Source organism: Erythrolamprus reginae, chromosome 1 (assembly GCF_031021105.1).
Source record: "Erythrolamprus reginae isolate rEryReg1 chromosome 1, rEryReg1.hap1, whole genome shotgun sequence".
Lineage (NCBI taxonomy): Eukaryota > Metazoa > Chordata > Lepidosauria > Squamata > Dipsadidae > Erythrolamprus > Erythrolamprus reginae.
In genome coordinates, this window is record NC_091950.1 from 4510752 (window position 1) to 4525006 (window position 14255).

The 14255-nt window shown below is 48.6% G+C and overlaps 1 protein-coding gene across 1 annotated transcript in view; it reads right to left on the minus strand.

The window, feature by feature from the left end:
* The window catches only part of TIMM44 (translocase of inner mitochondrial membrane 44), a 38433-nt gene that overhangs the window by 6355 nt on the left and 17823 nt on the right, over nucleotides 1-14255 (minus strand). The window contains 3 exon segments of the mRNA XM_070743847.1: nucleotides 1-120; nucleotides 7416-7508; nucleotides 11027-11112. The exon segment at nucleotides 1-120 is cut by the window's left edge and continues 5 nt beyond it. Of these exon segments, the coding sequence (XP_070599948.1) occupies nucleotides 1-120; nucleotides 7416-7508; nucleotides 11027-11112 (299 nt within the window).

Sequence of the window (14255 nt, forward strand, 5' to 3'; positions counted from 1 at the left end):
GAACGTTGGGGATGATGTCATCCTGACACTGCTTGAGGAACTTGTCCTTGTCGAAGTTGGGGTCAACGCGCAAGATCTCTGTAAGGACCTCGGACATCTCCGTCTTGGAGAAGAGCCCGCCTGCCGGAGGGAGAGAGGCTACTGAGATGGCTAAGCGGGAAGGAGGGTCAGGGCCTTTTCCCCACACCGCGACTTCCTTCCTTCCCTCTCTCCGTCCCTACCAGCCCTACAGGTGTCGAGGTTCCAGGTAACATCCAAATTTAAATCAGAGTCCAACTCAAGGTATTCCTCAAAGTTCCAATGTATTGCCGGAGCCATCCTGGTGCCCACACTGGGAAACCTGGTTCTGAGTTGCCCATCCAGTTGAAGGTTCACATCCCTTGTCCCCCCACCCACAACTTTGTCACGTTCACCACTCAGATGGAGAAGCATGGCCAGCCCTCCTTCTGCTTCCGCCCAGGTGGGTGGGCATAGGATGTCCTTGAACCCCTCGAAAAAATGCTTTGTGGCTGCATCTGTTCCCTCATGAAAATCCCCCCCCTCCCAAGTTCCCATCAACATCAGGCCTTCTATAGATAGTGGGGCAAGCCGTTTATTTATCACCAACATCCGCACTGGATTGACAGCAGGGATGGTTCAAGGTTAGTGATGGGCAAACCCAACGGTGTTCGGGTTCGGCAAGTTCGGACGAACTTTAGGCAAAATTTGGCCGAACCCGAACCGAACTCGAACGGGGAATCCCACCAAGAGATTCCGGGGGCGGAGCTTTGACGTCACGTATATCGGCAGGTTGCTAAGGACGCCAAGGTGATCACTTCCTGGATTCCATGGAATCCAGGAAGTGATCACCTGGGCGTCCTTAGCAACCTGCCGGTGACGTCAAGGCTCCACCCCCGGAATCTCTTTGTGGGAGGGATTCCGCAGCTCCTTCAAAGGGAGGTCTTCACGTAAAAATAAACATATTTATTTATTTGTCTGTCTGTCTGTCTCTCTATTTATTTATTTATTAAATTTGTATGCTGCCCCTCTCTGTAGATGTTTATTTTTATGTGAAAGGACCGCCCTTTGCTTGCAGCGCCGTCCTTTTTCGTAAAACTAACAATGTTTATTTTTACGTGAAGACCTCCCTTTGAAGGAGCTGGGGAATCCCTCCCACAAAGAGATTCCGGGGACGGAGCTTTGACATCACCCCCAGGTTGCTAATGGAATCCAGGAAGTGATCACCTTGGCGTCCTTAGCAACCTGCCGGTGACATCAAAGCTCCGAACGCCGAACGCAACCCCGAACTTTGCACGAAGTTTCAAAAAATTTCGGGTTTGTGTTCGGCATACCGAACACCGCAAAATTCGGTACGGAGCCGAATTGTGCGAGTTCGGTTCGCCCATCACTATTCAAGGGAGGCAGTAAGGACCAGCCACATCGTCCCCCAGCTCTGTCTCCAGCATTTCACAACTATGAAGGCCCCTGGAGGAATTGCGGACTTCAACTCCCAGCATTCTCCAGCCCGCTCTGCCTTCGCCACTTTCTCGACTGTGAAGGCCCCTTGAAGATCTGGGTGGACTTCAAAACTCACAGAATTCTCCAGCCAGCCACATATTGGCTGGGGGATTCTGGGAGTCCACAGATCTTCAAGGGGGCCGTGTGTGTTGTGGCCCGCCAGCAGTTTGTGCAGCTGATAGTGGATCCCGTTCAAGAGACGTTGGTGATGCGCCAGCAGCTTTTGCAGCTGTCTTAGTACTATAAACTTCAGAAGAGAAGGATTTAGGGGTTGTGATTTCTGACAGTCTCAAAATGGATGAGCAGTGCAGTCAGGCGGTAGGGAAAGCAAGTAGGATGCTTGGCTGCATAGCTAGAGGTATAACAAGCAGGAAGAGGGAGATTGTGATCCTGCTATATAGAATGCTGGTGAGATCACATTTGGAATAATACTGTGTCCAGTTCTGGAGACCTCACCTACAAAAAGATATTGACAAAATTGAACAGGTCCAAAGACGGGCTACAAGAATGGTGGAAGGTCTTAAGCATAAAACGTATCAGGAAAGACTTAATGAACTCAATCTGTATAGTCTGGAGGACAGAAGGAAAAGGGGGGACATGGTCAAAACATTTAAATATGTTAAAGGGTTAAATAAGGTTCAGAAGGAAAGTGTTTTTAATAGGAAAGTGAACACAAGAACAAGGGGACACAATCTGAAGTTAGTTGGGGGAAAGATCAAAAGCAACATGAGAAAATATTATTTGACTGAAAGAGTAGTAGATCCTTGGAACAAAGGTCCAGCAGACGTGGTTGGTAAATCCACAGTAACTGAATTGAAACATGCCTGGGATAAACATAGATCCATCCTAAGATAAAATACAGAAAATAGTAGAAGGGCAGACTAGATGGACCAGGAGGTCTTTTTCTCCCATCAGACTTTTATGTTCTATGTTTCTATGTACAAGACAGTTGGGTTTGCAACATATAAACAAGCTAACAAGCAGTTTTAGTGTGAGTTAGATCAGTGTTTCCCAACCTTGGCAACTTGAAGATATTTGGTCTTCATCTCCCAGAATTCCCCAGCCAGCAAATGCTGGCTGGGGAATTCTGGGAGTTGAAGTCCAAATATCTGCAAGTTGTCAAGTTGGGAAACACTGAGTTAGATGTTGAGTACAACTGAGATAGTGATGCGAAGAAACCTGGATTGGTTTTGTATCTACTTGTAAGTAAGCTTAATATAGCTGATATAAATTCCTGAATATAGAAGACTGAAGATATTTTTCACTGAAGAGTAAACTACTGTTTTATACAAATGTGTCTTCTTGGTTATTTATCTGGTTCATTAAATTGCCACAATATATCCTGATATCTTATCTAGTCCTCCTGCCTTACTCTGCATATATATCTATATCCGGACACAAAGACTAATTGCTCTTCCATGATTTAAGACTTTCTGAACTTATGCCAGGCTGTTAATGACGACTAATTAACATTTGGGCTTTTGCAAGAAAAGACTGTTTTGAGGTTGGTGTATAACCTCTACTAAGACAGTTAATTAGTAGTTGGTTATGGATTACAATAAGGTGGAAGGTCTGAAGCATAAAATGTATCAGGAAAGACTTAATGAACTCAATCTGTAGAGTCTGGAGGACAGAAGGAAAAGGGGGGACAGGATCAAAACATTTAAATATGTTAAAGGGTTAAATAAGATCCAGGAGGGAAGTGGTTTCAATAGGAAAGTGAACACAAGAACAAGGGGACACAATCTGAAGTTAGTTGAGGAAAGATCAAAAGTAACATGAGAAAGTACAGTAATACCTCGTCTTACGAACTTAATTGGTGCCAGAAGGTGGTTCGTAAGGCAAAAAGTTCGTAAGACGAAACATTGTTTCCCATAGGAAACAATGTAAAACGAATTAATGCGTGCAAGAAAAAAAAATGCCGCCGCCCGGCTGTCACCTTTTGAAACAGCCGGGGGGGCTTCTCGGCATCCTCCCGAACCCGAACGCCAAACCCGAACTTTTGCCGAACTTCCAGGTTCGGGGTTCGGTAAGCCGCCAAGAAGCCCCGCCGCCCAGCTGTCGCCTTTTGAAACAGCCAGCCAGGAAGGACGTCTTTGTGACGTCAAAGCTCCGCCCATGGAATTCCCTATTGGGATTCCCCACCTCCTTTCCAGCCTCCCGACCGCCCGACAGCTCCGCGGCTCTTTTGAAAAGCTAACAGCTGGGCGGTGGGCAGTGTTCCCTCTAATTTTTTCCCGGTGTGGGCAGAAAGGTATAGTGTCTGAGCAGCAGTCCTTTTGGGACTGGGCGGCATAGAAGTCTAAATAAATAAATAAATAAAGTGTGAGCGCACACTATCAGGCGTACGCGAGTTCTGACATCCATAATTCGCTCCCCCTCCTTTCTCTTTCCTCCTTCCTCTCTCATCTCTTTCCTTTCTCTCCCTCCCTTTCTCTTTCCATTCTCTCCCTCCCTCTTCCTCTCTATCCTTTATATATGTCTCTTTCTTTCTCCCTCCATCATTCCCTCTTTTTCTCCCTCCCTTTCTCTCCCTCCCTCTTTCTCTCTATCCTTTCTATCTGTCACTCTTTCTTTCTCTCCCTCCTTCATTCCCTCTTTGTCTTTCCCTCCCTCCCTTTCTCTCTATCCTTTATAGCTCTCACTCTTTCTTTCTCTTCCTCCTTCATTCCCTCTTTCTCTCCCTCCTTTTCTCTCTTTCCTTTCTCTCCCTCCCTCCTTCTCTCTATCCTTTATATCTCTCACTCTTTCTTTCTTTCTCTTCCTCCATTCCCTCTTTCTCGCCCTCTTTTTCTCTCTTTCCTTTCTCTTCCTCCCTCTTTCTCTCTATCATTTATATCTCTCTCTTTCTTTCTCTCCCTCCTCTCCCTCCCTCGCTTTCTCTCCCTCCCTCCCTCTTTCTATCCTTTATATCTCTCACTCTTTCTTTGTTTCTCTTCCTTCTTCATTCCCTCTATCTCTCCCTCCTTTTCTCTCTCTTTCCTTTCTCTCCCTCCCTCTCTCTCTATCCTTTATACATCTCTCTTTCTCTCCCTCCTTCATTCCCTCTTTCTCTCTATCCTTTATATCTCTCTCTTTCTTTCTCTCCCTCTTTCATTCCCTCTTTGTCATCGAGTTGGTGGCATGGGCGGTGGATTCACACAGACACCCCGCACGGACGAACATCAGGCTGGTGGCGTGGCCGGCGGATTCGCGCCTCCCCCCACATGGATAGACATCGGGCTGGCGGCAGTGCCGGCGGATTCGCCCCCCCCTGCACGTACGGACATTGGGCTGGCGGGGTGACCGGCGGATTGCCCCCCCCCCAGCACGTACAGACATCGGGTTGGTGGTGGGCAGCCAGCTTTGCTGACGCCGGCCAGCAAAGCTGGCTTTCCGGGAAAACAGCGCACTTTTCAAATTCGGGCTGGCGTGGCACAAACACTTCTATAGGACTCACTCGCCTCGCTGAGGCCGTGCCGAGGCCCGCTCGCCTCATGGAGCCCCACTCCGCCTCGGCCTCCTCCGCCGCCTGGCTGGGCTGCCTGCGGGACTCGCACAGAAAAGCAGCGAATTTGAAAAGCGCGCTGCTTTCACAGAAAGCCGGCTTTGCTGGCCGGCGTCAGCAAAGCTGGCTGCCAGCCGCCAGCCCGATGTCCGTACATGCTAGGGGGGAGCAATCCGCCGGCCACCCCACCAGCCCAATGTCCGTACGGACGGATATCAGGCTGGCGGTGTGGCTGGCGGATTCGCCCCGCACGGACGGACATCAGGCTGGCGGCGTGGCCGGCGGATTCACACACTCCCCGCTCGGACGGACATCAGGCTGGCAGCGTGGCTGGCGGATTCGTCCCCCCCCCCTGCACGGACGGACATCAGGCTGGCGGCGTGGCTGGCGGATTCGTCCCCCCCCCCTGCACGGCGGACATCAGGCTGGCGGCGTGGCTGGCGGATTCGTCCCCCCCTGCACGGACGGACATCAGGCTGGCGGCGTGGCTGGCGGATTGGCTCCCCCCCCCGCACGCACGGACATCAGGCTGGTGGCGTGGATGGTGGATTCACCCCCACACACACATGGACGGACATCAGGCTGGCACATTCGGGGGGCCCCACACACACGGACAGACATCGGGCTGGCGGGCAGCCAGCTTTGCTGACGGGTGCAGGGTTCAAGCCCTGTGCTGGCCAGCAAAGCTGACTTTCCGGGAAAGCAGTGCGCTTTTCAAATGCGCTGCTTTCCTACACCTTTTACCTGGGCAGGGTGGGGAGGCGGCCACCTTCTCCCCCCCCTGCCCAGGAAAGAGGTGCAGGAAAGCAGCGCATTTGAAAAGCACACTGCTTTCCCGGAAAGCCGGCTTTGCTGGCCGGCATGCCCTCCCCTTGGCTCTGCCTCCCGCTGCCGCCACGCAGCTCACCTCAGAAGCCTTGACGATTTGCTGGCCTGCACGGCGTGGGGGAGGAGGCCGATTCTGGGCCCGTTGCCCCTGGCTCCAGGGGGCAGCTCCCAGCACGGCGGCTGGGAAGGAGGCCAACGCCTCCTCCGACACCGAAGGGAAGCGGAAGGGCGTGGGAGGAGATGGGCGCGGCCGACGGCAGAGCCCAGGAAGCCGGGGCTTTCTCTCCCACCAACAGCTTGGGAGGGGCGGATCAGCTGTCGGTCGGGGAGAAACCCGCTCCGCGCCAGCTTGGAAAACTCTGCGCTGTCCTTAAAATTTGCCTGCGCTATAGCGCGCTGCGCAGCTTACAGGGAACTATGGCGGTGGGGCTTCTCGCCGTCCTCTTGAACCCGAATGCCGACCCTGAACTTTTGCCGAACTTCCGGGTTCGGCGTTCGGGAGAACACCAAGAAGCCCCCCAACTGTTTGAAAAGGCGACAGCCAGGCGACGGGGCTTCTCGGTGGCCACCCGAACCCGAACTTTTGCCGAACTTTCGGGTTCGTAAGATGGAAAAAGTTCGGAAGAAGAGGCAAAAAATTTCCGAACCCTGGGTTCGTATCTCGAATTGTTCGTATGGCAAGGGGTTCGTATCACGAGGTACCACTGTATTATTTTACTGAAAGAGTAGTAGATCCTTGGAACAAACTTCCAGCAGACGTGGTTGGTAAATCCACAGTAACTGAATTTAAGCCTGCCTGGGATAAACATAGATCCATCCTTAGATAAAATACAGCAAATAGTATAAGGGCAAACTAGATGGACCATGGGGTCTTTTTCTACCGTCAGTCTTCTATGTTTCTATAAGTTCGAACAAACTGGGTGTTTGCTATATTCTTAGCTGGGGCAGAACAATGTGCTGGCCAGAGAATTCTGGGAGATGAAGTCTGCAGATCTTCAAGGGGCCACAGTTGAGAATGCTTGGTCTTCACTCTGGGCTGAATCAACCAATCAATAAGCCCCAACTCAGACTTCGATCTCGGGACCAACCCCACTTTGAGACACCCATGAAATTAAAAGCCCCTTGCCGAAACTGGTAGGGTGAGAGTAGCTTTGCAACCACTGTACGTATCAGCCAGTTGCCAAGTGTTTGAAATTTGGATCACATGACTCTAGGCCAGGGGTCTCTAGGCCAGCGGTCTCCAACCTTGGCGACTTTGAGCCTGGCGGACTTCAATTCCCAGAATTCCCCAGTCAGCTTTGCTTGAAGCCTGCCAGCTTTCCTGACTGGGGAATTCTGGGAATTGAAGTCCGCCAGGCTTAAAGTCGCCAAGGTTGGAGACCCCTGCTCTAGGCATCCCGCAACGGTTATTGAGTGCAAAAAGTGATTGACAGAAGGCAATGGTCTCAATGCTGTTGTGAATGAACCACCGTCGAGCAATTTTGGAAACCTTGCATATTCCAAACACGGGTTTTTGCCCTACAAGATGCTGCCAATGGCCGGCCAGAAATGTCCCTTGCCCACCAGAGAGAGAGAGGAGGGGGAAGGGGAAAAGGAGACTGACCTATGAAGTCGGTCACTTTGTCCGTCATGACGCGCGAGGCACGGATCAGGGCGTTGTCACTCTCGTCGTATTTCATCTTCATTTCAAAGAAACCTTAAGGAAACAGAAGGGGAGTTCTCGGAGAATGAATACAAACACACACACACACCTGCCCTGGAAAAAACATCGTTTCCTAGTGCCGGGGTCTCCAACCTTGGCAACTTTCAAGACTTGTGGACTTCAACTCACAGAGTTCCACTTTGCTGGCTGAGGAATTCTGGGAGTTGAAGTCCACACGCCTTCAAGTTGCCAAGGTCGCAGACCCCCGTCCAAGAGTCTTAAAAATGAGTTCAAACAGCAAAGGGTGGTCAAACTCAAGGCCCTCCTGGAAAATGGAAGGGGCCACTCCATGTTGCTTTGGCCCGGTCTACCTGAATCCGTTAATAATAATAATAATAATTAATAATAATAATTCATTAGATTGGTATGCCGCCCCTCTCCGAAGACTCGGGGCGGCTCACAACAATAGTAAAAGACAATATAACAGTAAGACAAATCTAAAATTAAAAGAAAAAGATATCTAAAACCCCAACAATTGAAAAACCAAACAACACATACATACCAAACATAAAATATAAAAGCCTGGGGGAGGTGTCTCAGTTCCCCCATGCCTGGCGATATAGGTGGGTCTTGAGTAATTTGCGAAAGACAAGGAGGGAGGGGGCTGTTCTAATCTCCGGGGAGAGTTGATTCCAGAGGGCCGGGGCTGCCACAGAGAAGGCTCTTCCCCCGGGGCCCGCCAGACAACATTGTTTGGTCAATGGGACCTGGAGAAGGCCAACTCTGTGGGATCTTATCGGCCACTGGGATTCGTGCGGTAGAAGGCGGTTCTGGAGGTTCAGCCCAGTCTCCCCAACACAAAGAGGAAAGATGCTAGTAGATTGGATAGTGGCGTCGATAGCAATAACAGCATAGCGTTTAGACTTATATACCACTTTGCAGTGCTTTTCCAGCCCTCTCTAAGTGATTTACAGAGAGTTAGCCTCTTCTCCCCAACAATCTCACAGAATGCAGCTGCGAGAGGAATCATGGGCTTCCCCAAGTATGTCCATGTTACACCAACACTCTGCAGTCCGCATTGGTTGCCGATCAGTTTCCGGTCACAATTCAAAGTGTTGGTTATGACCTTTAAAGCCCTTCATGGCACCGGACCAGAATATCTCCGAGACCGCCTTCTGCCACACGAATCCCAGTGACTGGTTAGATCCAACAGAGTTGGCCTTCTCTGGGTCCCGTCAACGAAACAATGTCATCTGGCGGGACCCAAGGGAAGAGCCTTCTCTGTGGCGGCCCCGACCCTCTGGAATCAACTCCCCACCTCTGTCATCAGGCATGGGGAAATAGATTCCCGTGGGCCGTTTCTGCTTTATTTATTTATTTTATTTATTAAATTTGTATGCCGCCCCTCTCCGTAGACTCAGGGCGGCTCACAGCAATAGTAGAACACAATGTAAAATACAAATCTAATACTTAAAAACTAAAAAACCCATAATTAAAAAACATACATACAACATACCATACACAAATTATATAGGCCCGGGGGACATGTCTCAGTTCCCCCATGCCTGACGGCAGAGGTGGGTTTTAAGAAGTTTACGAAAGGCAAGGAAGGTGGGGGCAGTTCTAATCTCCAAGGGGAGGTGGTTCCAGAGGGTCAGGGCCAGCACAGAGAAGGCTCTTCCCCTGGGTCCCGCCAGCCGACATTGTTTAGTTGACGGGACCTGGAGAAGGCCAACTCTGTGGGACCTAACTGGTCACTGGGATTCGTGCGCTTTATGTATGGTCTGTATGAGATGTATTATTGTTTTATATTAAGGGGTTTTAAATTGTTTTTAAGTATTGGATTTGTACTGTTTCTTGTTGTGAGCCGCTACGAGTCTTTCGGAGAGGGGCGGCATACAAATCTAATAAACAAATAAATAAATAAATCTGGGTCCTCATTTGACCCACCTGGGAAGGATGGAAGGCTGAGTCAACCTTGAGTCGGTGGCGAGATCTGAACTGCTGATCTACAGCCGGCAGTCAGCAGAAGCCGCTAGCAGTGCTGCGCTCTAACCACTGTGCCACCAAAATTATCTGACAGCTGAGAAGCGTCGCTCCAGGCTCCCCGAGCAGAAATTTATTTATTTAATTCTTCTTCTGCAGCAATTTTTTTTTTCCTGCCCTTCCTTTCCCGAAGTGACTCTGGGTGATGGAGAGGGAGGGAAGGGCAGGGATCCTGCAGTGCTTATGGTGTTGAACCTCTCTGTCAGAAGCCCTGAAGCGCTTCTGGGTTGAAGGATTAGCTGGTGACACCACCACTGCCCAGGGAAGGCCCAATTTGGGGGGGGGGGGGGTGTTGTTTTTCCCTGTTCCTATTAATCTGCCCATTGAAGTGGCGCCCATCTATCAACTCGTGGTTGCCTGCGTTCCCACTGCTGATTCGGCAGGCGTTGGACCGAGGAATTATTATTATTATTATTATTATTATTATTATTATTATTATTATTATTATTTATTATTAGATTTGTATGCTGCCCCTCTCCGCAGACTCGGGGCAGCTCACAACAATGAAAAAAACAATATACAGTAACAAATCTAACATTAAATTGTAAAATAACAATTTTACATTAAAAAGCCTAAAAACCCCAGTACATAAAAAAGCATACACACAAACATATCATACATAAAGCTACATAGGCAAGGGGGGATGTCTCAGTTCCCCCATGCCTGATGGCAGAGGTGGGTTTTGAGGAGTTTACAAAAGGCAAGGAGGGTGGGGGCAGTCCTGATCCCTGGGGGGAGCTGATTCCAGAGGGACGGGGCCGCCACAGAGAAGGCTCTTCCCCTGGCTCCCAGCAAACGACATTGCTTAGTCGACGGGACCCGGAGAAGGCCAACTCTGTGGGACCTAACCGGCCGCTGGGATTCGTGCGGCAGAAGGCGGTCCCGGAGATATTCTGGTCCGAGGCCATGAAGGGCTTTATAGGTCATAACCAACACTTTGAATTGTGACCGGAAACTGATCGGCAACCAATGCAGACTGCGGAGTGTTGGTGTAACATGGGCATACCTTGGGAAGCCCATGATTGCTCTCGCAGCTGCATTCTGCACAATCTGAAGTTTCCAAACACTTTTCAAAGGTAGCCCCATGTAGAGAGCGTTACAGTAGTCGAACCTCGAGGTGATGAGGGCATGAGTGACTGTGAGCAGTGACTCTCGGTCCAAATAGGGCCGCAACTGGTGCACCAGGCGGACCTGGGCAAACGTCCCCCTCGTCACAGCTGAAAGATGTTTCTGTAATGTGAGCTGTGGATCGAGGAGGACACCCAAGTTGCAGACCCTCTCTGAGGGGGTCAGTAATTCTAGCCCCAGGGTGATGGATGGACAGATGGAATTGTCCTTGGGAGGCAAAACCCACAGCCACTCCGTCTTATCCGGGTTGAGTTTGAGTCTGTTGACACCCATCCAGACCCCAACAGCCTCCAGGCACCAGCACATCACCCATGCTTGCCCCGTCCTATAGCAGCCACCAGGTCTCGAGCCGACTAACTGGCAGCACCACACGACCCACCGCGACCCCATATACGTACGGTTGAAAACCACGTTGTTTTCCTTGAACTCCTTCCACTGCTGGTACCACTTGGAGTCTTTGTGGAGGACCACGCCCATCGCTTGCCTGGAGGGGGGAGAGCGGGGGAGGTTATAGGGAAGGAGGCCGGCCTCTCCCACTACCCCTCCCCGATTCTCCAGACGTTGGGAAGGAGAGTTTTCGGCCCCCGTTGGAGAAACCCTCACGGCCAACCGCCTGCGAGGCCCCAGGGTGAGCAAGGCACATGCCAAGCCAGTGCAGAAGTTGGGGATAAATTAACGGCTTGCCACACTATCTATATAGTGGGGCCTGATGTTTATCGGAATTATGGAGGGGTGATTTTAAGTAGGGAGCTTATTTAGCCACAAGGCATTCTTTCAAAGGGTTCAAGGCCATCCTGTGCCCACCCTCCTGGGCGGAAGCCGAAGGAGGACTGGCCACGCTGGCACAATCTGAGTGGGCAACATGACAAGTTTGTGGGTGGGGGACAAGGGAGGTGAACTTTCAAGTAGAAACATAGAAACATAGAAGATTGAGGGCAGAAGAAGACCTCATGGTCCATCTAGTCTGCCCTTATACTATTTCTTGTATTTTATCTTAGGATGGATCTATGTTTATCCCAGGCAGGTTTCAATTCAGTTCCTGTGGATTTACCAGCGATGTCTGCGGGATGTTTGTTCCAAGCATCTACCACTCTTTCAGTCAAATAATATTTTCTCACGTTGCTTTTGATCTTTCCCCCAACTATGGCACAGCTAGTTAAGACACCAACTAGAGGGGAGAATATTCTAGATTTAGTTTTTACAAATGGGAATCGGGTTTCAGAGGTCAAGGTGGGAGAAAATTTAGGTTGCAGCGACCATCTATGTTTGTGGTTTGATGTAAAAACTGATTGTGAGCAATCCTATACTGCAACCAAAGTATTGGATTTCAGAAAAACAAATTTTAATGCAATGGGGGAATATTTAAATAATGAATTAAAGGGGAGGGATAAAATGGCAGGAGCGAGCACCCAGTGGACTGTATTAAAAAAGGCCATCTTAAAAGCCACAAGACTTTATGTAAAGCAAGTAACTAAAGGTAAAAGGAAGAAGAAACCGCTATGGTTTAGCAATGATGTAAGGGCCATAGTCAATGAAAAAAAGGCTGCCTATAGGAGGTATAAAGAGTCTGGAAGTATAGCTGATAGAGAGGTGTATAAAATGAGACAGAAGGAGGCGAAACAGATAATATATGCTGCTAAAGCCTCAAAAGAGGAAGAAATAGCAAAATCTGTAAAGAAGGGGGATAAAACCTTCTTCAGATATATTAGTGATAGGAAGAAGAAAAACTGCAGCATCACAAAGCTTAGTACCGGGAATAATACATGCATTAATGGGAATAAGGAGATCGCTGACCATTTCAATAGCTACTTCTGTTCAGTTTTCTCAAAGGACACCTTACAAAATAATACTATAGAGGGATATAGCATTGCTTCCAGCTGTACGGATTCAGCTCCAGTGATCTTAGAAGCCGATGTCTTAGAAGAACTTGAAAGATTAAAGATAAATAAGGCAATGGGTCCAGATGGCATCCATCCCAGAGTTCTTAAAGAACTCAGATCTGTCATTGCTACCCCCCCTGACTGATTTGTTTAACCAATCCTTGTTAACAGGAGATGTTCCTGAGGATTGGAGAATGGCCAGTGTTGTGCCTATCCACAAGAAGGGCAGTAGAGAAGAAGCTGGAAACTACAGGCCAGTTAGCTTGACATCAGTTGTAGTTAAAATGATGGAGACTCTACTCAAAAAGAGGATAAATCAGCATCTAAAAAACAATAACTTATTGGACCCAAATCAGCATGGCTTTACTGAAGGCAAATCGTGTCAGACTAATCTCATTGAGTTCTTTGACTATGTCACAAAGGTGTTGGATCAAGGTGGTGCCGTGGATATTGCCTATCTGGACTTCAGCAAAGCCTTTGATACGGTTCCACATAAAGAGCTGATAGACAAATTAGTGAAGATTGGACTTAATCCCTGGATAGTTCAGTGGATTTGCAGCTGGCTGAAGCGTAGACATCAGAGAGTCATTGTTAATGGCGAGTATTCTGAGCAGAGACAGGTTACAAGCGGTGTGCCACAAGGATCTGTTCTGGGTCCTATTCTTTTTAATATGTTTGTGAGTGACATAGGGGAAGATTGGTAGGGAAGGTTTGCCTATTTGCCGATGACTCTAAAGTGTGCAATAGGGTTGATATTCCTGGAGGGGTCTGTAATATGGTAAATGATTTAGCGTTACTAGATAAATGGTCAAAGCAATGGAAACTGCAGTTTAATGTTTCCAAATGTAAAATAATGCACTTGGGGAAAAGGAATCCTAAATCTGAGTATTGTATCGGCAGTTCTGTGTTAGCAAAAACTTCAGAAGAGAAGGATTTAGGGGTAGTGATTTCTGACAGTCTCAAAATGGGTGAGCAGTGTGGTCGGGCGGTAGGAAAGGCAAGTAGGATGCTTGGCTGCATAGCTAGAGGTATAACAAGCAGGAAGAGGGAGATTGTGATCCCCTTATATAGAGCGCTGGTGAGACCACATTTGGAGTACTGTGTTCAGTTCTGGAGACCTCACCTACAAAAAGATATTGACAAAATTGAACGGGTCCAAAGACGGGCTACAAGAATGGTGGAAGGTCTGAAGTATAAAACGTATCAGGAAAGACTTAATGAACTCAATCTGTATAGTCTGGAAGACAGAAGGAAAAGGGGGGACATGATCGAAACATTTAAATATGTTAAAGGGTTAAATAGGGTTCAGGAGGGAAGTGTTTTTAACAGGAAAGTAAACACAAGAACAAGGGGACACAATCTGAAGTTAGTTGGGGGAAAGATCAAAGGCAACATGAGAAAGTATTATTTTACTGAAAGAGTAGTAGATCCTTGGAACAAACTTCCAGCAGACGTGGTTGGTAAATCCACAGTAACCGAATTTAAACATGCCTGGGATAAACATATATCCATTGTAAGATAAAATACAGGAAATAGTAAAAGGGCAGACTAGATGGACCATGGGGTCTTTTTCTGCCGTCAGTCTTCTATGTTTCTATGTTTCTAACTTCAGATTGTGTCCCTTTGTTCTTGTGTTCACTTTCCTATTAAAAACACTTCCCTCTTGAATCACGACCCCTAAATCCTCCTCTTCTGAAGTTTTTGCTAAGAAATAACTATATTTTCTCAAGAGCTCCTGCTGCAGTGC